Source organism: Diceros bicornis, chromosome 2 (genome assembly GCF_020826845.1).
Source record: "Diceros bicornis minor isolate mBicDic1 chromosome 2, mDicBic1.mat.cur, whole genome shotgun sequence".
In the NCBI taxonomy this organism is placed as follows: domain Eukaryota; kingdom Metazoa; phylum Chordata; class Mammalia; order Perissodactyla; family Rhinocerotidae; genus Diceros; species Diceros bicornis.
Window position 1 is genome coordinate 14,732,544 of NC_080741.1, and position 22,747 is coordinate 14,755,290.

Genomic DNA, 22,747 nt, shown 5'->3' on the forward strand with positions numbered 1-22,747 from the left:
ATGATAAAATGAAAGGGCTCACTTACCATTGTGAGAAGCCCTTAATCAGATCTTCTTTTGATAAGTCAATCAGTACCTAAACGATCAAAAATAATCAGTTCCCTTCCAAAAAACTGCATTAAATGGAAACATATTGGGATAAATGGAATTGATCACAAAAATGGCCTCCTTGGGTTTTGGAGTTTTGAGCAGGGGCTCTTTTTCCTTTGGGTTTCAACACAGAACCTCTCCAGAAGGACAGTACAGACACTGACCTCAGTGTCCTGGGAAAAGGTAAATTGCTGTTTGGAGTTAAACCTCAGGAATTTATTTATGAATGATATAGAAAGAGAGAACAACTTGCCTTTACTCATTAACTAATTTGTAATTTTAAGCAAGATACACATAGTTGTCTCAGCTGTAAAAATGGGGATATCACCTACTTCATAGAAGTAAGCTTTAAAGAGTATAAGATGGTGTTTATTAAAATACAACTGCAAAGTATTATACAAATATCATTCTTTTTTGTCTCTCCGTGGCATCTTCTTGAGGATTATATTTCTTCTACTTCTACTTAAAGTAAAATCCCATCACCACAAATATCTTGACATGATGAGATCCAAACTTCACACAATGCTGTATTTATCAAAACAATACTTAATACCATAGACGTTCAAATACTTGTGCAATGATGAATTTGGATAGATTCTTGACTTTGTTAAAATAGGGTTTATCATATTAATTTATACATCTGTATTCTTTAGTTGCAAGAATATTTTTAAAAAAACAAACACACACAAAACAAAGAACCTCCCAATGAGGCTATACCCTCCTTGAAGTCAGTTCTGGTAACAACCAGATGATCCCATCAGAGTTTCTGCGAGGGTGCATTCCACCAGTGAACTCTAGTTAGAGAACCAGGAGGGGCAGAGTACCAGCAGCCCCTCTTGTACTTACTTTTCCTAGCTCCTTCCTTCTGTGTGAGCCAAGTGGCCTACTGTTCTTCACTGCCACATCTAGTGACCTCTTCTTTACTTCTTCCATGGGAACAAAAAATTCAAATCTTTAAGAAGCAAAAAGTCAGGAAATGAGATTTACATATGTTAATCACTTTTTGTTGAAAATCTAAAGTGTTTCATCCATTTTCCTACTTTTAAAATAGAAGATATAGACCACTGAGAGGAGCATCTAGAATAGTATCAGCTCAGCAGATACTCAGTGCATCATTATTATAGATAATCACTGTCCTGTGCTATTCACAAACCCTGGAAGTCTCAAGAGGCTGTTTGCCTCTTGGAGAAGTGCCTCAGTCTACTGTGCTTTGGGGTTTACTTCTTTCTCTGACTCTACCCTGGCTTCTGCTCTTTCAGCTGCCCCTTCTCTGAACAGTGCCTTCTCATAGGACCACCTCAACCCCTTTTAAATTGTTTTTTCTGACCAGCTAAGGGCTAGGATGCTGAATAGTTAGGTTTATTGGAGTTGCATGGAAAATAGTGACCTCTTCCCTCTTCTGCTTATGGAGTAAAGCAGAGGAATCTGCCTTCTAGGTTTTTTGGGGTTTTTTTAATCTTTTTATTTTTTTAATTTATTTTTTTATTGAGGTATAAGTGACATAACATTATATTAGTTTCAGGTGTACAACATAATGACCTGATATTTGTGTATGTTGCAAAAAGATCGCAGTAAGTCCAGTTAACATTTGTCACTATACATAGTTACAAAATTTTTTTCTCGTGATGAGAACTTTCAAGATCCACTCTCCTAGCTACTTTCAAATATGTAATATAGTATTGTTAACTATAGTCATCATGCTGTACATTACATCTCCATGACTTATTCATTTTATAAGTGGAAATTTGTACCTTTTGACCCGTTTCACCTATCCCCCACTCCCCGCATCAGGCAACCACCAGTCTATTCTCTATATTCATGAGCTTGGTTTTTGTTTTTTGGGTTTTTTTTAGATTCCAAATACAAGTGACATCATATGGTAATTATCTTTTTCTGTCTGACTTATTTCACTTAGTATAATGCCCTCAAGGTCCATCCATGTTTCACGAATGGCAAGATTTCATTTTTTATGGCTGAATAATATTCCATTGTATATATACAGTCGTGTTGCGTAACGATGGGCATACATTCTGAGAAATGCATCATTAGGTGATTTCCTAGTTGTGCAAACATCATAGAGTGTGCTTACACAAACCTAGATGGTATAGCCTGCTACACACCTGGGTTATATTATACTAATCTTATGGGACCACCATTGTATATGTGTTTCATTGGTGACTGAAACGTCATTATGTAGTGCATGACTGTACCACATTTTCTGTATCCATTCATCCATCAGTGGACATTTAGGTTGTTTCCATGTCTTGGCTATTGTAAATAATGCTGCAGTGGACATGGGGGTGCATATATCTTTTTGAATTAATGTCTTCATTTTCTTCAGATAAATACCCAGAAGTGGAATTGCTGGATCATATGGTAGTTCTATTTTTAGTTTTTTTGAGGAATCTCCATACTGTTTTCCATAGTGGCTGCACCAATTTACATTCCAACCAACAGTGCACAAGGGCTCCCTTTCTCCACATCCTCATCAACACTTGTTATTGCTTGTCTTTTTGATAACAGCCATTCTAACAGACGTGAAGTGATATCTCTGTGGTTTTGATTTGTATTTCCCTAATGATTAGTGATGCTGAGCACCTTTTCATACAGACCATCTGTATGTCATCTCTGGAAAATGTCTATTTAGATATTCTGCTCATTTTTCTTTTTTTTCCTGAGGGAGATCAGCCCCGAGCTAACATCCATGCCAATCCTCCTTTTTGCTGAGGAAGACCAGCCCTGAGCTAACATCTGTTGCCAATCCTCCTCCTTTTTTTTTTCTCCCTTTTCTCTCCAAAGCCCCAGTAGATAGTTGTATGTCATAATTGCACATCCTTCTAGTTGCTGTATGTGGGACCCCGCCTCAGCATGGCCGGACAAGCGGTGCGTCGGTGCGCGCCTGGGATCCGAACCCAGGCCGCCAGCAGCGGAGCACAGAGCACACGCGCTCAACCGCTAAGCCATGGGGCTGGCCCCTCTGCTCATTTTTTATTCAGATTGTTTTTCTGCTGTTGAGTTTTATGAGTTCTTTATAAATTTTACATATTAACCCCTTATCAGATATATGATTTGCAAATATTTTCTCCCATTCATTAGGTTGCCTTCTCATTTTGTTGATAGTTTCTTTTGCTGTGCAAAAGGTTTTCAGTTTGATGTAGTCCCATTTGTTTATTTTCACTTTTGTTGCCATTGCTTTTGGAGTCAGATTTAAAAATTCAACACCAAGACTGATGTCAAGAAGCTTACTGCCTGTGTTTTCTTCTAGGAGTTTTATGGTTTCAGGTCTTACACTCAAGTCTTTAATCCATTTTGAGTTGATTTTTTGTACAGTGTAAGACCATGGTTCAGTTTTCCGAAAACCACTTATTGAAGATATTGACCTTCCTCCACTGTATATTCTTTTTTTTATTAATTTTTTTTTTGTAAGGAAGATTAGCCTTGAGCTAACATCCGATGCCAGTCTTCCTCTTTTTTTTCTGAGGAAGATTGGCCCTGGGCTAACATCTGTGCCCATCTTCCTCTACTTTATATGGTATGCCACCACAGCATGTCTTGACAAGCAGCGCATCGGTGCGTGCCGGGATCCGAACCTGTGAACCCCGGGCCGCCGAAGCAAAGTGCGTGCACTTAACCACTATGCCACCAGGCTGGCCCCTATTTTTTTTTTTTTAATTTTGCTTTTTTGTGTGTGAGGATGATTAGCCCTGAGCTAACATCCGATGCCAGTCCTCTTTTTGCTGAGGAAGATTGACCCTGGGCTAACATCCGTGCCCATCTTCCTCTACTTTACATGTGATGCTGCCACAGCATGCCTTGACAAGCGGTGTTGTGCCCGGGATCCGAACCTGTGAATCCCAGGCCGCTGCAGCGGAGCGCACACACTTAACCGCTATGCCACTGGGCTGCCCCCCCACCCCCACCCTGAGTGTATATTCTTGACACCTTTGTCGTAAATTAATTGACCATATATGTGTGAGTTTATTTCTGGGCTCTCTATGTGATCTTTGTGTCTTGATCTTTGTGTCTGTTTTTATACCAATACAATACTGTTTTGGTTACTATAGCTTTGTAATGTAATTTGAAATCAGGGAGCATGATGCCTTCAGCTTTATGCTTCTTTTTCAAGATTGCCTGGGTCTTTCATGGTTCCATACAAATTTTAGGATTGTTTGTTCTATTTCTGTGAAAAATGCCCTTGGAATTTTGATAGGGATTGCATTGAATCTATAGACCGTTTGGGGTAGTATGGATATTTTTAACAATATTAATTCTTCCAGTCCATGAACATGAAACATCTTTCCATTTATTTGTGTCTTCAATTTCTTTCTTTATTCTACAGTTTTTAATATACAGATCTTTCACCTCCTTGGTTAAATTTATTCCTAGGTATTTTATTCTTTTAGATGCAATTGTAAATGGGATTGTTTTCTTAATTTCTCTTGCTGATAGTTCATCATTAGTGTATAGAAACATAATAGATTTTTGTATATTGATTTTGTATCTTGCAACTTTACTGAATTCGTTGATGAGTTATAACAGTTTTTGGTAGAGCCTTTAGGGTTTTCTTTATATAATATCATGTCATCTGCAAAAATGACAGTTTTACTTCTTCCTTTTTGATTTGGATGCCTTTTATTTCTTTTTCTTCCCTAATTGCTCTGGCTAGGACTTCAACTACTACGTTGAAAAAAAGTGGCAAGAGCGGGCATGCTTGTCTTGTTCCTGATCTTAGAAGAAAAACTTAGAACTTTTCACTATTGAGTATGATGTTATCTGTGGGCTTGTCATGTATGGCCTTTATGATGTTGAAGGATGTTCCCTCTATACCCACTTTGTTGCAAGTTTATCATAAATGGATGCTGAATTTTGTCAAATGCTTTTTATGCAGCTATTGAGATGATCATATATATGGTTTTTATCCTTCATTTTGTTAATGTGGTATATATCACACTGATTGCTTTGTGAATGTTGAACTATCCTTGCATCCCTGGGAATAAATCCCACTTGATTGTGGTGTATGATCCTTTAATGTATTGTTGAATTCAGTTTGCTAATATTTTGTTGAGGATTTTTGCATCTATATTCATCAGGGATATTGGCTTGTAATTTCCTTTTCTTGTGATGTCCGTGTCTGGTTTTTGTATCATGGTAATGCTGGCCTTGTAAAATGAGTTTGGAAGTGTTCCTTCCTATTTTTTGGAAGAGTTTGAGAAGGATTGGTATAAATTCTTCTTTGAATGTTTGGGAGAATTCACCAGTGAAGCCATCTAGTCCTGGACTTTTATTTGTTGGGAGGTTTTTGATTACTGACTCAATCTCCTTACTAGTAATCGGTCTGTTCAGATTTTCTGTTTCTTCATGACTCAGTCTTGGTAGGTTGTATGTTTCTAGGAGTTTACCCATTTCTTCTAAGTTGTCCAATTTGTTGGTGTATAACTGTTCACAATCCTTTGTATTTCAGTGATATTAGTTGTAATATCTCCTCTTTGATTTCTGATTTTTATTTGTGTCCTCTTCTTTTCTTGATGAGTCTAACTAAAGGTCTGTCAATTTTATTTATCTTTTCAAAGAACCAGCTCTTAGTTTATCTTTTCTATTGTCTTTTTAGTCTCTGTTTCATTTATTTCTGCTCTGATATTTGTCATTTCCCTCCTTCTGCTAACTTTGGGCTTCATTTGTTCTTTTTTTTCCTAGTTCCTTGAGATGTAAAGTTAGGTTGTTTGAGATTTTTCTTGTTTATTGATGTAGGCATTTATTGCTGTGAACTTCCCTCTTAGAACTACTTTTGCTGTATCCTATAAGTTTTAAGTTTTATTTCCATTTTCATTTGTCTCAAGGTATTTTTTGATTTCTTCTTTGACCCCATTGGTTGTTTAGTAGCATGTTGTTTTTGTTTTTGTTTTTTGTGAGGAAGATCAGCCCTGAGCTAACACCTGCCAGTCCTCCTTTTTTTTTTTTGGTGAGGAAGACTGGCCCTGGGCTAACATCCGTGCCTATCTTCCTCCACTTTATATGGGACGCCACCACAGCACAGCTTGACAAGCGGTGCGTCGGTGCGCGCCGGGATCCGAACTGGCGAACTCCGGGCCGCTGCAGCAGAATGCACGCACTTCACTGCTTGCACCACTGGGCCGGCCTCAGCATGTTGTTTAATCTTCACATATTTGTAAATTTTCCAGTTTTCTTCTCGTAATTGATTTCTTTTTTTTTTTTTAAAGATTTTATTTATTTATTTTCTCCCCCCAAAGCCCCAGTAGATAGTTGTATGTCATAGCTGCACATCCTTCTAGTTGCTGTATGTGGGACTCGGCCTCAGGATGGATGGAGAAGTGGTGCCTCGGTGCGCGCCCGGGATCCGAACCCCGGGCCACCAGCATCGGAGCACGTGCACTTAACCACCAAGCCATGAGGCCGGCCCGACGTAATTGATTTCTAGTTTCATACCATTGTGATTGGAGAGGATGCTTGATATGATTGCAGTCTTTTTAAATTTATTAAGACTTGTTTTGTGGCCTGACATCTGATCTATCCTAGAGAATGTTCCATGTGCACTTGAGAAGAATGTGTATCCTGTTGCTTTTTGATGGAATGTTCTGTATATATTTGTTAAGTCCACCTGGTCTAATGTGTTGTTTAAGGCTGATGTTTCTTCATTGATTTTCTGTCTAGATGATCTATCCATCGATGTAAGTGAGGTATTAAAGTCCTGTACTATTATTGTATTGCCGTCTATTTCTCCCTTTAGGTCTGTTATAATATGCTTTATATTTTTAGGTGCTCTTATGTTAGGTGCATAAATATTTATAAATGTTAGACCCTCTTGTTGAACTGACCTCTTTATCATAAGGTACTGCCCTTCTTTGTCTCTTATTATAGTCTTTGTTTTAAAGTCTATTTGTCTGATATAAGTATAGCTAACCCAGCTTTCTTTTCATTTCCATTTGCATGGAATATCTTTTTCCATCCCTTCACTTTCAGTCTGGTGTGAAGTATCTTACATTTCACTTACATCTGAAGTGAGTCTCTTGTAGGCAGCATATAGATGGGTCTTGTTTTTTTAATCCATTCAGCCACTCTGTCTTTTGATTAGAGAATTTAGTCCATTTACGTTGAAAGTAATTATTGATAGGTATATACTTATTGCCATTTTGTTAACTGTTTTCTGGCTGTTTTGTAGTTCCTCTCTGTTCCTTTCTTCTTATCTTGCTCTCTTTGTTTGTGGTTTGATGACTTTCTTTACTGGTATGCTTTCTTTAGATTCCTTTCTCTTTCGTGTACCTACTATAGGTTTTTGCTTTGTGGTTACCATTGGGCTTACCTATAACAACTTATAACAGTCTACTTTAAGGTAGTAACAACTTAGGCTTGAACACATTCTAAAGCTCTACATTTTTACCACTCCCTCTGTTTTATGTTTTTGATGTAAACAGATGATTTTACATCTTTTTCTCTTGTGTATCCCTTAACTAATTATTGTAGTTATAGTTATTTTTACTACTTTTGTCTTTTAACCTTCATACTAGCTTTATAAGTGATTAATCCACGACCTTTACTATATATTTACCTTTACCAGTGAGATTTATACTTTCATATGTTTTCTGTTACTAATTAGCACTCGTTCTTTTCAGCCTAAAGAAGTCCCTTTAACATTTTGTGTAATGCTGGTTTAGTGGTGATGAACTCCTTTAGCTTTGCTTGTCTGGAAAACTCTTTATATCTCCTTCAATTCTGAATGATAACTTTGCTAGGTAACATGTTCTTGGTTGGAATTTTTTTCTTTCAGCACTTTGAATATATCATGCCACTCCCTTCTGGCCTGCAAGGTTTCTGCTGAAAAATCTGATAGTCTTATGGGAGTTCCCTTATATATAACAAGTTGTTTTTCTCTTGCTGCTTTTAAGATTCTCTCCTTATCTTTAACTTTTGACATTTTAATTACAATATGTCTTGGTGTGTATCATGTACTCGCAAGAAGTCTGGACTCCTTACTTTTAGGTTTATTTTTAGGGTGGAGGTTTTCAAGTCTGCCCTCCAGATAATCCAGGCAATTCTGAGCCAGAATTACTAACAGATTAGGTTTGTCACAAATGTGAAACCTCTCCCTCCTGTGTTCCCACATAGCAGTTTTGACATCTTTTTATAATTATGCCAGAGCTCTCTTTGAGGGCAAAGTCTCTTACTCATGTGGCTCCAGGACATAGGATGATGCCTGCCATAAAGTGTCCAATAATGTTGAATGAATAAATTCTGTCTCACCCACATCCTTCTTGATATTGATGAACTCAAAGTATAGCTCTTGCAGGAACATATTAGTTCTTAGACATGGCCCAACGAGGACTCAGTACAGCTCTTTTAAAATGAGTACTTATTCATTAAGATAAGAGGAAACCAAAATTGTCAAGTATAATATCTTCCTAGGCTGGCTAGAAATGTCTTCTCTTAGGATCCTGAAGCAGAAGGAAGCAACAATGAGATTCTGACCTCTATACCTTGACGTCGACTTGAAATCAAGAATAAGAATATTAAATATAAGACTTGCCACCACAGACCCATCAAAAGCAAGAAATGTGATTAGAATTTGTCTACTAGTCTTGTCCCCAAGGACATGGGTGGACAAGCCAGGGGAGGGTATCTGTTTTAAAACCTGCCACCTATGGTTTGTTGCAGGAGGGAAGACAGGCCAAAGAGCTTAGAGCTTTGGAGGAAGTTTTAGGTCCTTAGGTTCAAGGTATGTTTATTTTTAACTGCTGCTTTAAAATGGATTCAAAGAAAACATATTTGACCAAATTCCAATCCTTTTACTGCCAAAGAGGCTTCATTTAAAGAGAAAGAGTATGGAATATTTCATAATCAGGAACAGTTTAGCCCCTACGGGCAAGAAAACTGGGTAGCTGTTTGGCTAAACTGCCCTGGTAGTCATTTTCTCCTACTAATGTATAGAAGCCTCATGAAGGCATAGATCATGTTGTCCTGTTCAACCCTAGCCCTTCCCAGCATCTGGCAGGCTGCCAGGCACTCTAGGCAGGCCAACTGGCCCACTTACGTCTCATCAAACAGGGGTTCCAAGGTCCTCCGTTTCACTGAAGTCTTCTTACGACTTGCCCACCTCCTTTCTGGCAACAAGTAGACACGGACGTAGGGATCAGCTCCACTGACGGTACAGCGTGTCAGGTTTCTGATTTTGTTTCAAAGACATTAAAGAAAAAAGGCACCTGGTTTTGAAACACTGAAAATACTCATTTGGAGAAAGCTGTACTAGCCACTCGGCTCTAGATGGCCTTGAGGATAAAAATGCCCCATGGTCTAGATGACCAAAAATGCAAAAGACTGCAGAATTGGGAGGACAAAACATCAGATACATGGTTTTGAAAACATGTGTTTTTGTAAAGTCTGGAGCAAATACTTTCCATCTAAAGGAAGTTGGAGATTCCCACTTGAGAAAATGTACTGGCTCCCAGCCACCCCACAGTGTTGCAGTGGTGTCTGAGTGAAGCCCTTGGCTCTGGAGCCCATGACCACCATTGAGGACCTTGTCACTCACAGCATGCAGGCCATCACACCTCACTCCTTCTCAATGTTTTACTTGTCTACCTTAGGGCTGCCTGCTCCTGCCATTGCTCCAAGTACAGCTCAAGTACACCAAGTACGCCTTCTGGTTTTTGGTCACTTGATGCTCCCAAAGCACCTTTCCTGGCTCCAGCAGCCCTTTACCTGCAGCCGTTGATTAGCACACTGAGGCAGTGCCGCAGACACACGTAGCGCACTGTGAGCTGAATCTCGCCCAGCCCCTGCCGCCTGAGACCCTCGCCTCTGTAAAGAAAGAGCTTGTCACTTCTCTTGCCATTTCAAGTGTTGGCCTCTTCCCCCAGCCCCAAGACAGAAGCATGTCCTGCTTTAGGAACATAGAGCCATGCGGGTTAATAAAATAATTCTCAGTAGGTTCCTTGCAGTCGGAAGTCAGTTCCATGCAGCATTCATGTATAATTATCCTACTTTGCAGTAGGAAGAGCATGAACCCTGGAGTGGGATCTGCCTTTATACCATGATTTCTTGTGGGACCTTAGATGAGTTATTTGACCTCTATGATAGTAATTTTTATCTCGTAGGATTACTGTGAAGATAAAATTAATCAAATACAATCATGCATTGCTTAATGACTAGGATACGTTCTTAGAAATGCATTGTTCGGCTATTTCGTCATTGTGTGAACATCATAGAGTGTACTCACACAAACCCAGATGAAGTAGCCTACTACACACCTAGGCTATATGGTAGTAATCTTATTGGACCACTGTCATATATGTGGTCCATTGTTGAAGAAACATTGTTACGCGACACATGACTGTAACATGCTAAGCCCATAGTAAACACATAATACGTGGCAACCATTTATTACATAATTCCACATTCTAAGCTTTCCATATCATCCCAGTAGACCTCAGAATTCAGGAAATATCTCTGCTGTAAGGAACCTTAACAACCAATGTCCAGCATCTGTTTTACAGTTGGTAGGTAGCTAGAGCCAAACCAGACTGGGGTGCAAGTGCGCTCTCTCTCTCTCCCCCCCATCCTATGTTCTTTCTACCACACCCTGCTGCCTCTCATGAAGCCATTTTGTGACAATCCAGAACTTGCACAGAAAAGGAGGTTCATATCTACTTTTCCATCCAGGGAGGTATTTTTCATGCAGGTGATTTTAGAAAAGATTAAGCAGAGAGGTGCATACTCAGTGTTGAGGCTGATATCTGTCAGGTCAAAGCAGGAGGAGGCCAGGGAGTTGAGCGAGGACATGCTGGGAGCCAGCCTCTTGGGTGGCCATGCGAATAGGGAGGCAGGGCATTTCATGGGTCTAGGTGACTTGATGGGCCCTGGAGAGTGGGAGCCTGGGACAGTCAGGAAGCTGGTAGCCGAACTCTTCTCCCCCATGGGCTCACAGAACCCTTTGGCACTGTCCTTGCCTTTGGGCTCTGGGCCTGTCTCTTGGGGCATGGGCTCAGTGGCAGCAGTGGTGGCACTGGTGGTTGTCGTGGTGCTCTTGGAGGCTTCCTTGATATCAGAAGCAGGGTCTGGGGGGCATGGCAGATCTGTAGGGCCCTCTCCCTGAGGTGGGGCTTTGGGACCCTGGTTGGTGGCCACCTTCTTAATGAACAGAGGGCCTTTCTTTAGGGCTTCATGTCCTGTGTATGGGCTCCCCAGCTCTCGTTCTTCCACACGCAGGAACTGCAAGCAGATGACAGGGTTGTTTATGGGCTGGGCCCACCACTTCCACTCTCTCCTCCTCTGCTCTCTAGGATATTATTCCTTCTCTTTTCTGGAAGGAACAGTTTTCTTAAAACTCAGATCCTTCCTGACTACCTAATCCAATAGATTTTTCCCCCCAGACCATATCTTCCTTAACCTCTCTCAGCCCCTGGCCCCCTCTGACCAGTGCTTCTCTGTCTTTTCCCTTCCTCCTGCCTCACTAGTGCGTCTTCATGGAGACTCAATCCTGGCGCTCCCTTCTCTTTCGACTCGCATTGGCTGCTGGCTACCTGGCCCACTCTCACAGCATGCACTTTCCCTCTGTGCAGAGGACTCCCCGATCTACACATCCAGTCTTGCCCTCACCTTAACCTTCACATATATCACCAGCTGCCTTCTGGATACGGTCATTTCCATCTGTCACCTTATTCACCATTGCTTTCCTTAAAATGTGTTTCCTATCCAGACACACCCCTGGGCTCCTAGCACCAAAGTTTCAAAACCTCAGCTATTGTGTTTCTCCTTCCCCCTTTTCCCTCAGTCATCAATTATCAAGACCCTTCCCAGGGACTTCCATTTCCAGTAATATGGTGGTCAAAATAGTCTAAAAAATCTCATTAGAAATGCCCAATAAAATGAACAAACATCCTTTTAAATGCACAGCCAAATTTACAAGTAAGTAAAAAAAAAAAAAAAATCTCTAGGGTTAAAAAAAAAAAACAGAAAAATAAAGGTTCAGTTTTCCTAGGGTCATTTATCAACCTTGGAATCCAAGGGGTTAGAAGAAGAGGCCTTGAGTCAATGTGAGGCTGGGAGTTGAAGTAGAACCCATTAAGGTGGGATGTCTTTAGTGAAAAAGTAGTCTAGGATAAACATTCCACTCACTAGCAAAGACTGATGACAAGAAATGTGTGTGTCTCAAGCCTGAACTCTGGTTGGGGGAAAATAAATAAAGTCTTTCTTGAGAATATGGCACCTTATAGGCCTGTCTCATATGAATTTTGGGTTCATAGTTATACTACCTATAGGGTCTTGAAACCCAAAGTTAAAAAATTAACATAAAAATGGACTCAGGTTTATAATGCCCCTGAGGTGCTTAGTTGCAGCAAAAGCAGAATCTCTTTGGAAGTGAACAACCTCAGTCCAGGTCACAAACGAACACTGAACATATGTTTGCCACCCAGATTACCAAATATAGAAATGAGTAACCATGAAAAAGCATAAACAGACACAACAAACATCAAAATTTAACTCCCAAGATCTTCAGATAATAGAATTAACAGACATACATTAAAACATAAGTATTTCTAAATGATTAAAGATGGAATAGAAACAGGAGAAGATAATAAAACAATGAAAAAAGACAAGGTGGATTTGGAAAAGATAAAATTAGAAATGAAAAATAGCCTTTGAAATAAAAACTGTGAACAGGTTAAACAGCAGATTAGGCATAGCCAAAGAAAGAATTAGTGGTCCAGAAGACAGATCTGAGGAAATTAGAATGTAGCCCCAAGAGATGGAAAATATGAAGGTGAAGTCAGGTCAAGACATGGAGGAGACGATGATAACGTCCAGCATAGAAGGACTTCTAGATGGAAGGATTAAAAGAATGGGAGACACAATATTTGAAGAGAGAATGGCTAATGATATTCCAGAATTAATGAAAAATATGACTCTATCTCCTCGCTTCTTCCCAACACAAAGCAGGTGCTTAAAGCGGGGCAATCTACCTTGCTCTATACCTACCCTGGGGTACAAGGGGAGAGATTTACCCGAAGCACCAGCCTCATGGAGATGAGGCTTTCCAGGCCTGAATGGTCCAGCTGAAAGCGCTGCTCGAGGGTAAGGTCTGCATAGGGGAGAATCTCACACAGGGGGACCTCCAGCACTCCCAGAGCACACTCCTGGTCATCATCAAGCACCTGGGCAGTGGGCCAGTCACAAAACAAGAGGATCACCAAGCCCCACCCTCACCACCCCCACTCTCTGGGCCCCCACCAATTCTGAGTTCACTTCAGTAAGTATGTACTGTGATTCTATTGGCCTCTGGTCCTGTTCTGAAAACTGGGAATGGCACCAGGCCTGGTTCCTGCCTTCAGTCAGGGGAAGAGAGTGACTCAGGGTAGACGCAATTATGATCTATATGAGGCAAGTCTGTCAAATGGCCAGGGGGGCTTTAGGGACTGATGTGCTCTGCTGCTCTGTGATGGGACATCCAGACAGGGCTGAGGGCCCCTAAAGATCCCAGTTCTACCACTTGTTGGTCACGAGATCTCAGACAAGCCATTGTTTGAGCCTCTTTGCTCATGTGTAAAATAAAGAAGATATCTCTGTTCCAAGATCTTTTGTGAAGGTTAAATATCTTCTTTTAAAAAGTGCATCATCATTAATGTCCTCAGTAGATTCCAACAGACGCCACTCTGGATGCTGTGTAACAGCTGGGAAGACTCTTTTGCAGGGAGAACCAAGGGACTTGAGGGGTTGTCATTCCACAGCCTCTCACCCATGACCTTGGGTACCAGCCTCATGAGGATGTGGGGCCTCAGTATCCTCTCCACACACAAGGGGCTGATTTTCCTGCCAGGAGAACCTGCTCAAGGCTTAGACACCTCTTAGCTCTGTTCCAAGAGCCCAACTTTAAGCAAACCTTCAGATGCAGCTGCTCAGCTGCCACGTTATGCACAAAGAAGGAGAACACCTGGCTCCACACAGGATCCTTGCTGCGGGGACAGGTCTGGGGACAGAAGAGGGAGAGATCATTGAAGGGTCAGGTTGGGCAGAGTAAGATACTGGCACCCTCTGCTCTCACTCTGACCACCCAGTACCCTGGGGAGCCTTCTCTGTGTCTGCCCAGGCCACATGAGGTACAGCTAGTGGGAAGCACTAGGGCAGGGCGGCCAGACTCAAAGACAACGGGAGCTTTGCCAGGAAGCTTTACAGGGGCTGAAAATCATGCTGGCATTAGACCTTGCTTCCAGGGGAGGGAGGGCAACAGGATTTCTGCTGCTGGACTGAGAAACTTGGTGGGTGGTAGAAAGGACACAGGCTTAGAGCCATGTCTAGGCTTGAACTCTAGTTCTGCTGCTTTCCAGCAGGTGCCCCCTGGGCCAGTCACTGATTTGGCCCGCAGATTCTTGAACTATAAAACTATTTTGCCTAGGTGTAAAGCGAATTCCCTTCTTTTGCTTCTCTCCCTGAAAAGGGTAGGGCCCCCCCTTTCCTTATTCCATGGCCACTCACCAAGCTGTCTTACCTTGCTCATGTGTGTCTCCTTGCCTACGGATAGCTTGACGTAGGAAGAAGGGTCTCTGCTGACCTTATTCTGTGAGGGGGCAAATCCACACAGTGAAGGTGGCACCATCAGTCTCAGTTTGAGACGCCACCTTCCCACCCCTTATCCCACCGCCCAACCGCCAGGAGCATCACTGGGACCTGGGGCCAGCCAACTGCTTCCCTTTGAGAGATGGCTACCCGGGTGCTTCAAGGGCCCCTGAGCTGGCACGACCGTGTAAGCATCAGGACAGGGCTGACCCCAGGGGGAGGCTCCAACTTAAAGACAGGAGGTGGAGCCGGGCCTAGCTGGACACAGGCTCTTGTTCCCTGGAGCTACAGAGACAGACAGAGTGAAGTCAAGTTGTGGTTCCCCCTTTAGCTATGTGACCCAGGCACTTAACCTTCTGGGTCCTGTTTGTAAAATGGCAGTAGAAAGAGACACACAGTTATCATGGGACTCGGACATAACAAATGTGGGATGACTTGCCCAGTCCAGTGCCTGGCACAGTAGCCTCAATGAATGGCAGCGCTTGTCATCCCCAAGCTTTGTGTGCACAGCTTGTCACCCAGAAGATGTATGGCTGTGGTTACTCTGGGGAAAAGGAGCCGTGACTTGCTCTTACGCAAGTGGTCAGCCACACACACCTTGGCAAACCTGGAGAGTTTTTTGGCTCGATATTCGCCGTTCAGGTAGTCAAAAGGATTTCTCTGCAGCACAAGAAGAATAGGGTAAGTGAGCAGCACAACATCTGTAAAAGTCCATTTTTAAATGGACATGTGAAAGGGATGGGCACAAGGCAGGGTGTGTGTGGCACTCTGGCCATGTCACCACTCACCGGCAGGTTGCAAGCGCTCTCCAAGAAGACCACAAGGATGGCAGTGGAAAGGCCACCATGGTCCTACAAGCAGATACAGACCCTCACTAGGTGCCTCAGCAGCAGGAGACATTGCTTTTGGAGAAGCCTATTCGTGGCAGAAGGAAGCCGGCCAGCCCTTGCACTCCAGACTAGCCATAAGATCCCTCACCACCTGGCTTTTTTGTTGAGGCTGAGATTACAACTGCAGCATGACAGATTCATGTCAGACACAACGGTGGCTTTTCCCTATGAACTGGGCTGACAGGCACTAACAGAGCTTTGAAGGATCACATCTTTCCTGAAGATGGCTGAGCTGCTCAGAGACCATCTGTTGAAAGAGATCAGGAGCTGCCCTGTGTGGAGACAAGGGCTGAGGGACAGGTCCTCTAGGCCAGAGGACTCTGTGAGCAAGGTCTGGGGGCTTCATCTCCCTCCACATGCACAGCCCACACATGGACCAGTCCTGCCACAAGCCCCCACCCCACCTTTCTGCTAGGGAGCCCCAACACCTTGCACTCACATCAGTCAGAGCTTCTGGGTCAGCGATCAGTGAAAGCCACTCCAGCCGCAGGTGCAGCAGCCCGCTGGTTGTGTCATTCAAGACAAACCACTGCAGGGAGAGTGGGGAGAAGAAAGGGCCAGTGAGATGCTACTGCCCCTCTTCAGGCAGCTCAGTTCTGGGACCAGGTGAGGCCCTGTGGGGGCTTCAGGGAAAAGGTGACCAGCCCAGACAGGGTGGGCTCTGGGTTTGAGGGACTGGGAGAGGAGGTTATACAGAAGTGCTATACTTGGAGATGGAAAAAACCCTCCTACCCAGGTCCAGTCTGCCCTCCTCTGTAACATGACCATGTCCTGCTAGAGGTCCTTGGTCTCTGGGCATTTCCAGGGAAGCTTCTTCCAACCTAGGCCCTGGCAGGTTCCCTGGGCCCATCTGCGCCTCACCCAGCTCTTGCCCCTGAGGACAGGCACGTGTGGCTCAGCATAGACGGGGCCCATTTCATAGGACTAGCTAGGCTAAAGCAACCTGCTAGAGCTGTCCACGGGGAGGGAGCACCAACTCTACCTCATCCACCACTCTGTTTGTCATGACGTCCCCGAGGCAGATTTGCAGGCTGGAATACACAGGGAGGGAGAGGTCAGCTCAGCTCAGCTCAGAGGAGGCAAGAAGCAGCGGGCATGGAGGCGCACCCTGGAATCCATTTTCATATATCGGAGGATCTTATTTATCCCAAGGAGACCACTTTCAGCTGAGGCACAGGACGGACTGTCTAACCGTCAGGGCTGCTCCCACTGGGCATGCTGCCTGGGGAGGCAGGTGGCTCTGATCCCCAGAGGGGAATAAGCAGACGCTGCTGGACACATCGGCTCTGGATTTCTCAATGACAGTGCTCTTGGCGTTTTGAGTGGGATGATTTTTCATTGTGCAAAACTGCCCATGCGTTGCAGGAATTTAGCTTCCCTGTCCTGTGCCCTCTAAATGCCACTGGGCACCACCTCCCGCAGTCATCGTAACAACCCAAAATGCCCCTCCATTTCCAGAACTGCCCCAGATGCCCTCCAAGGGATAAGTATGGTTGGCGCGTGTGTGAGAGGAGATAACAGCCACATTCACAATGGGCCTCCCACCTACCCTGACCCAAGCCCCAGTGGAAGGTCCTGATAGCTAGAGGGGAAATTAATCCTATGTAACTGTTAGGTATGTGCTTGAGCTCAAAACGTACTTGAAATCAGTTACATAAAACATAAACCTCAGTTACATAAAACATAAACCACTAGCCACACTTCTAATCTGCGACATTACAAAAATTGCAACTTTTTTCAGTAAGATGAAAATAAGTCACATCTGGTGGTGAGCTGTTTCTTAGGCTGTCCAGTTGGGCCCCTCCCACCCTATTTCTGCTTTTTAAAATTACATGTTCATGGAAACAAGCTAAACAATACAGGAGTATGAAGACTTGGGTAAAACTCTTCTCTGCCTCCTAATGCCAGCCCTGCGAGATGAGCAGTGTGAATGGCCTGCTGTGTAGCTTCCATGCCTTTCTCTGTGCTCACACGAACACAGGCACACACACACGAGGGTCCTCCCTAGAAAGAGGATCAAACTGCACAGGTCACCCCCAACTGCTTTCCTGCACTTAGTAATACGTAACAGACTTCCTCCAGGTTGACACACACATATCCTACTCATCATTTTTAAAAGCTGCAGAATATTCTGTAGTTTAGCAATGGCAGATTTATTCAAACTTTCAACTGACATCCTCTGAGCTGGACATTCATGTTTCCAGCTTTTTGTTCTGCCACCACTGACACTTCTGCGATAAACATTTCAAGTACAATGTTTTTATTTTATAGGAGATTCCTGGAAATGGGACTGCTGGACCAAAAGACCTGTAAATTTGAAGTTCGATAACCAGCCCAACTCTGGCCATTCGGTCCTGCCACAGCCCTAACATTCTGTGCTCTGCCCCAGAGTGAGTGGCCAGGGTTCTTTGGCACTGGGCACCTGGCCATCCATGCCAGCGTTGACCCCTGCCTTCTGCTCCAAATGGGGACTCTGGGTACATTATCAGGAGCGCAGAAAGCAGAGCCCACGACGCACAAACCTTTGGCTCTTCTCTTACTCCCAGGGCCCAATGCGGGGTTGAGCTCGCAGGAGACATCTGGGAAGGAGGTTTGTGGCAGGAATGTGGAACGATGGGGCAGGTTGCCTGGCATGGTCACCGTGTCATAGTGACCAGCGAGGGCTGCAGGTCACTGAGCAGTGGAAGCAGAGGTACCTGTGCCCCACGGCCCGGCCCGGCGCCCCCAGGCCCAGCTCGGCCCTCCTGCTCACCTGCCCAGGAAATCGTCCCTGTCAGGATCCTCATCATACAGGTCCACCTCCAGGTCTTGCCCAGGGACTTCATACACTATGAACTAGAAGGAAAGAGAGGTGACTTGACCTGCAGGCCACAACAGCTGATGAAGCAAACCTCAAGCGTGACCCAAGGGGAGCCAAGTTCCAGCTCCACCACCTGCCAAGCTTGGAGCCCTGGGCAGCTCTGCCCTTCTCAGAGCCTGGAGAACCCCACCTGTAAGGAGGGAGTGAACCCCTCCCCTGCAGGGTGGGGAGGAGCAGAGACATATGCAAGCCCATGCAGGGTGGGTGCTCAGGGGATGGTGGCTGCTGTGTGTTCTGAATGGGGCTTACAGCTTCCAGAGCACTTAAGAGGCTGTGGGGCCTACTCTTGACATGGTAGGGACTGTGGTTGACCTTAGGAAGAACTTCAGGCTCCTGGTGTCTGGCTGTGGCAGGGCAGGGTGAGAGGACTGGGGCAGAACTGCCTCTGAGGCTCTCTCTTTTACTTTGATTTGAAAACTTCCAACAAAGCTGACTCTGGTGGGGAAGGGAGGTGGGAATTCATCTATAAGCTGCCCCTCCAGCGGGGCCAGAGCAGCTCACCTCTGGAACCCCGGTGGATATGGGAAGTAGCAATTACACAGACCTGTCCACCTGTCCCCCAGGGCCCACTCCTCTGGCCCAGTGTTGCCCCATGGGTATGTGAGGACGAGGAGGGCAAGGCCTGCCCTTGTCTGTGCCCAGCACAACCCAGAGTGGAGCCTACAGGGCATCGAGAGCAGCCAGGGGCGGCTGAGGAGACCCTCACCTCAAACACTTCGTTCCAGGTGGGGTTCAGGTTCTTGTAGATGGTCTTGCTCCGGAAATGCTGCAGGCCAATGCTCACCTTCGCATAGGGGTCTGACTTGCCTCGGATGCCCAGGAAGTTGTCCTTCTGGGCCAGCTTCTCCGCCTCCAGCAAGTGGACTCGGATCACTCCCTGGAAAATGTCCCAGGCTGGAGCTCACAGCTGCTTCCTCAAGGCCCACCACATCAGAGCCAAGGCCTTCAGACATCACCCCAGCCCCATCTCACCCTCTCTGTGGTCTGGATGGGGAGACAGAAGCCCGAGACGGCAGTCTCCTGGCCAAGGCCATGCAGCAGGTGATGGCAGGGCCCAGGGCTCTGTCCACTGTGTCACATTCTTGGCCTTCATGACCCTCCCTGCCACCAACCTGCCATGTGAATGGCTTATTCAGCTGCAGCTCTTTCCTCCTCTTGTACCAACAAGCACGCCACCTGAGAAGGCTGCCTCCTTCATTCCAGCCCTGCTCTGTAACCTGCATGCAGACTGAGTTCCAGTGGACACCCCTGTGGGCGATGCCTGCTGCTGGTAGTGGGTCCTTGAACTCACAAAGGGCCCGGCACTGAGTGTACCTCACTCCCCACACTGGGCTGTCACAGGCAGAATAGAGCACAAGAATCAGGAAAAACACAGCTCATGGGGCTAGTAGGCCTCTTGCCTAGAACTATTCTTTTTTTTGCTGGTAAAGAGTTGCCCTGAGCTAACATCTGTTACCAATCTTCCTCTCTCTTTTTTTTTCCCCCTCCCCAAAGCCCCAGTACACAGTTGCATATGCTAGTTGTAAGTCCTTCTAGTTCTTCTATGTGAGCTGCCGCCACAGCATGGCTACTGACAGATGAGTGGTGTGGCTCCACGCCTGGGAACTGAACCCGGGCTGCCAAAGCAGAGTGCGCCAAACTGTAACCACTAGGCCATCAGTGCTGGCTCTACAGCTATTTTTTTTTAAATATCAGTAAATACATATGCATTTGCCCTTTGATCCAATAATTCCACTTCTAGAAATCTATCCTAAAGGCATACTGGCAAAAATATAAAAAGACACGTACAAGGCTATTCATGACAGCACTACTTGAAACAGCAAAAGACCAGACACAACTCAACCGTCCATGTGTGGAGAACTGGTTAAATAAACCACAGCACATTCACCCCGTGGGGTACGATGCAGCTGTAAGAAAGAGGGAGAGAGGGAGGGCTCCATCCACACCATCCGGGAGAGATCCCTTTCATCACATCCCACAGGAAGTGATGAAAGCCAAGTGGGGAACAGCATAGTGTGCTGCCGTCCATCCAAGGGGGGGGCCGTGAACAAAATCAAATATGCACACACACGACCACATGCGTGCATCCACTCATGTTAGAAAACAGAGTGGAAAATACTGGAAGGATAAGCCATAACTTACAGGGGGAGGGCAGAGACCAGTTGAGGGAACAAGGGCTAGAAGCCAGATGCCTTAAAATACAATTTGTTTTTTCTATTGGACTTTGGAAGTTTGCAAATATTTTACATGATTGTAAACGGAAGTTAAGGTAAAACTTAAACCCTAGAAATAGAAAATGGAATGAAACAAATCAATGTAAATGTGCATGGCCAGTTGATGTCACAAACACACAGACAGGAACTACTCCAAGTGAATTTAAATCATAGCAACTTGACAGGACCTGTGTAGTGGGATATAGCATGGGGGTAGAACCTTTTCAGTACTTAGGACGTGGGGGATGGTGCTGTATTGTTATTCTGAGACTACCAAGCACATAGAGTGGGATAAAGCTGACACACCATTATGGGAGGGCTGAGAGGATGTGCCTCCTCCCTGGCTGGCATGGGCCTCACCCCTACGTGGCCTGAGCAGGCCAATGTCTCACACCTAGTGCTGATGGTGAAAATGGGCATTTTCCCCGGTCCTGAGGCCCTGACTCCCAGCCCTGAGGGGCTTAGGCCCACAGCCAGGGCACCTTCTGGAGGGAGGCCATGTGGTTTCCTCAGGGGACTTCTGAGCTGGGCCCAGGATGGGCAGGGGCAGTGGGGCTAAGCACTCAAGGAAGCCTCGTCCTAACTTGACTGAACATTGTCCTTCCCAGTCAACCCCAAGGATTCTTCCCACCCCAAATGATGGAGTAGGGAGTCTCATGTCCCTGAAGGGAGGATGGGAAGCTCCTGGAAGTTCCTGGGGGCAAGGGTGACTGCCCATAGTCCCCAACTCAGGCCACATGGGGGGTCCAAGACCCAGGAAGGAAGGCCATCTGGACTTTGCCCCTCCCTAGATGGGTGACCTTTAGCAAGTCATTCAGCCTTCCCAAGACTCAGTCTTCGCCCTATAAAATGGGGATGCCATGCCATCACGGGGAGGAAGCAAGGATTACCATCTGAGACTGCGTTCCCCATTTCGGCCTGTCTGTCCCTCAACACTGGGCCCAGCACTCTGGCCAGTGCGGGTAACTCACACAGGGCAGAGGGAAGCGCAGGTTGGTCAGGTCTAGCCCCTTCTTCACGGGCACAGTCACGCGGTTGGGCAGCACCAGGTGGGCAGCGATGAGGTCCTCCAGCAGGCTGTCCGACACCTCACTGGGGAGAGCGGGCACAACCAGTTGTGGAGGAGCGGCACTACCTCCCCCAGGCCGCCTGCCCCTCCACCCATCTCTGGAGCTGGACCCAGGAGCAGAGCTTGCTGTGGTGGGCCCTGCCTGGGAGAGCGCCTGACCCCTCCAATCCTGCTCTGTTGTCTGAGGCATCACAGCATGCTAGCTCAGAGTGATGACTTGGAGCCTGTGTTAGAATCTCAGCTCTACCACCACGATCTGTGTGACCCTGGGTAAGTCGCTAACCTCTCAGGACCCATTTCCTCATCTCTAAAATGAAGATAATCGTGCCTACCTCCTAGGTTGCTCTGAGGATGAGTTAATACGTATACAGAGCACAGTAAATGCTAGGTAAGCAGTCGTGTCAGCCCTTCCATGCCCTGACATCTTATCCAAGTCCTCTTAGTTCACTGCCTGACTCCATCACAGTGGGGGTCAGGGACAGGGCCTAGCACAGGACCGGCACACAGGAGGCGCTCACTCCATATCTTCTGAACGGAGAATGCGTGACTGGATTCTCTGCATCCGGGGGCCAAGAGCAGTGGGATGTCCCTGGTGAGCGAGCAAGTGGCGCTCCCGCAAGTGGGGGCAGCTGCCTGAGCCTGGCGGGCTAGCTGCCCTGGCTGGTCCAACTGCCCCTCCCTCCTGGGGAGGGGTGTCCACAAGGGGCTGGAGCCCTTCTCTGCTCCCCTCGGGGGAAAAGCCCCCACGAAGGTGGGATTTCCCAGACCAGCTCCTCCTCACTGGCCTCTGCTGTGACAGCCACCCGACCACGTCTGTATCTGCCACCACGGCTGGGGGAGGCCACATGGGCTTCTCACCACACGCTTGGGTCAGGGAGGGGGTGGAGTGAGGATGAAAGGAGGACACTCGTGTGTGTCCACACCCACTGAGCCACCACCACACACACCATAGTGTTTTCCCAGGGACCCCAAGATAGAGGAACCAGGCTCCCCTTTCACTGAGGAAGAGCCCAGAGAGGTGAAGTAACTTGTCCAAAGGCACACAGGTGCTAAGTAACAGAGC

General features: G+C 45.8%; 1 protein-coding gene across 4 annotated transcripts in view; it reads right to left on the minus strand.

The window, feature by feature from the left end:
- The window catches only part of ESYT3 (extended synaptotagmin 3), a 51,925-nt gene that overhangs the window by 2,014 nt on the left and 27,164 nt on the right, over positions 1 to 22,747 (minus strand). For 2 of the 4 annotated variants that reach the window (XM_058552244.1, XM_058552235.1), the window contains 15 exons: positions 21,587 to 21,707; positions 19,109 to 19,279; positions 18,295 to 18,377; positions 16,525 to 16,573; positions 15,982 to 16,071; positions 15,441 to 15,503; positions 15,250 to 15,312; positions 14,585 to 14,653; positions 13,979 to 14,065; positions 13,104 to 13,253; positions 10,817 to 11,310; positions 9,802 to 9,900; positions 9,134 to 9,265; positions 937 to 1,042; positions 27 to 76 (listed from right to left, as the gene is read on the minus strand). In XM_058552244.1, the coding sequence (XP_058408227.1) occupies positions 27 to 76; positions 937 to 1,042; positions 9,134 to 9,265; positions 9,802 to 9,900; positions 10,817 to 11,310; positions 13,104 to 13,253; positions 13,979 to 14,065; positions 14,585 to 14,653; positions 15,250 to 15,312; positions 15,441 to 15,503; positions 15,982 to 16,071; positions 16,525 to 16,573; positions 18,295 to 18,377; positions 19,109 to 19,279; positions 21,587 to 21,707 (1,827 nt within the window). The remainder of the gene's footprint in view (positions 1 to 26; positions 77 to 936; positions 1,043 to 9,133; positions 9,266 to 9,801; positions 9,901 to 10,816; positions 11,311 to 13,103; positions 13,254 to 13,978; positions 14,066 to 14,584; positions 14,654 to 15,249; positions 15,313 to 15,440; positions 15,504 to 15,981; positions 16,072 to 16,524; positions 16,574 to 18,294; positions 18,378 to 19,108; positions 19,280 to 21,586; positions 21,708 to 22,747) is intronic. The other 2 variants (XM_058552264.1, XM_058552254.1) reach the window with 2 other exon arrangements.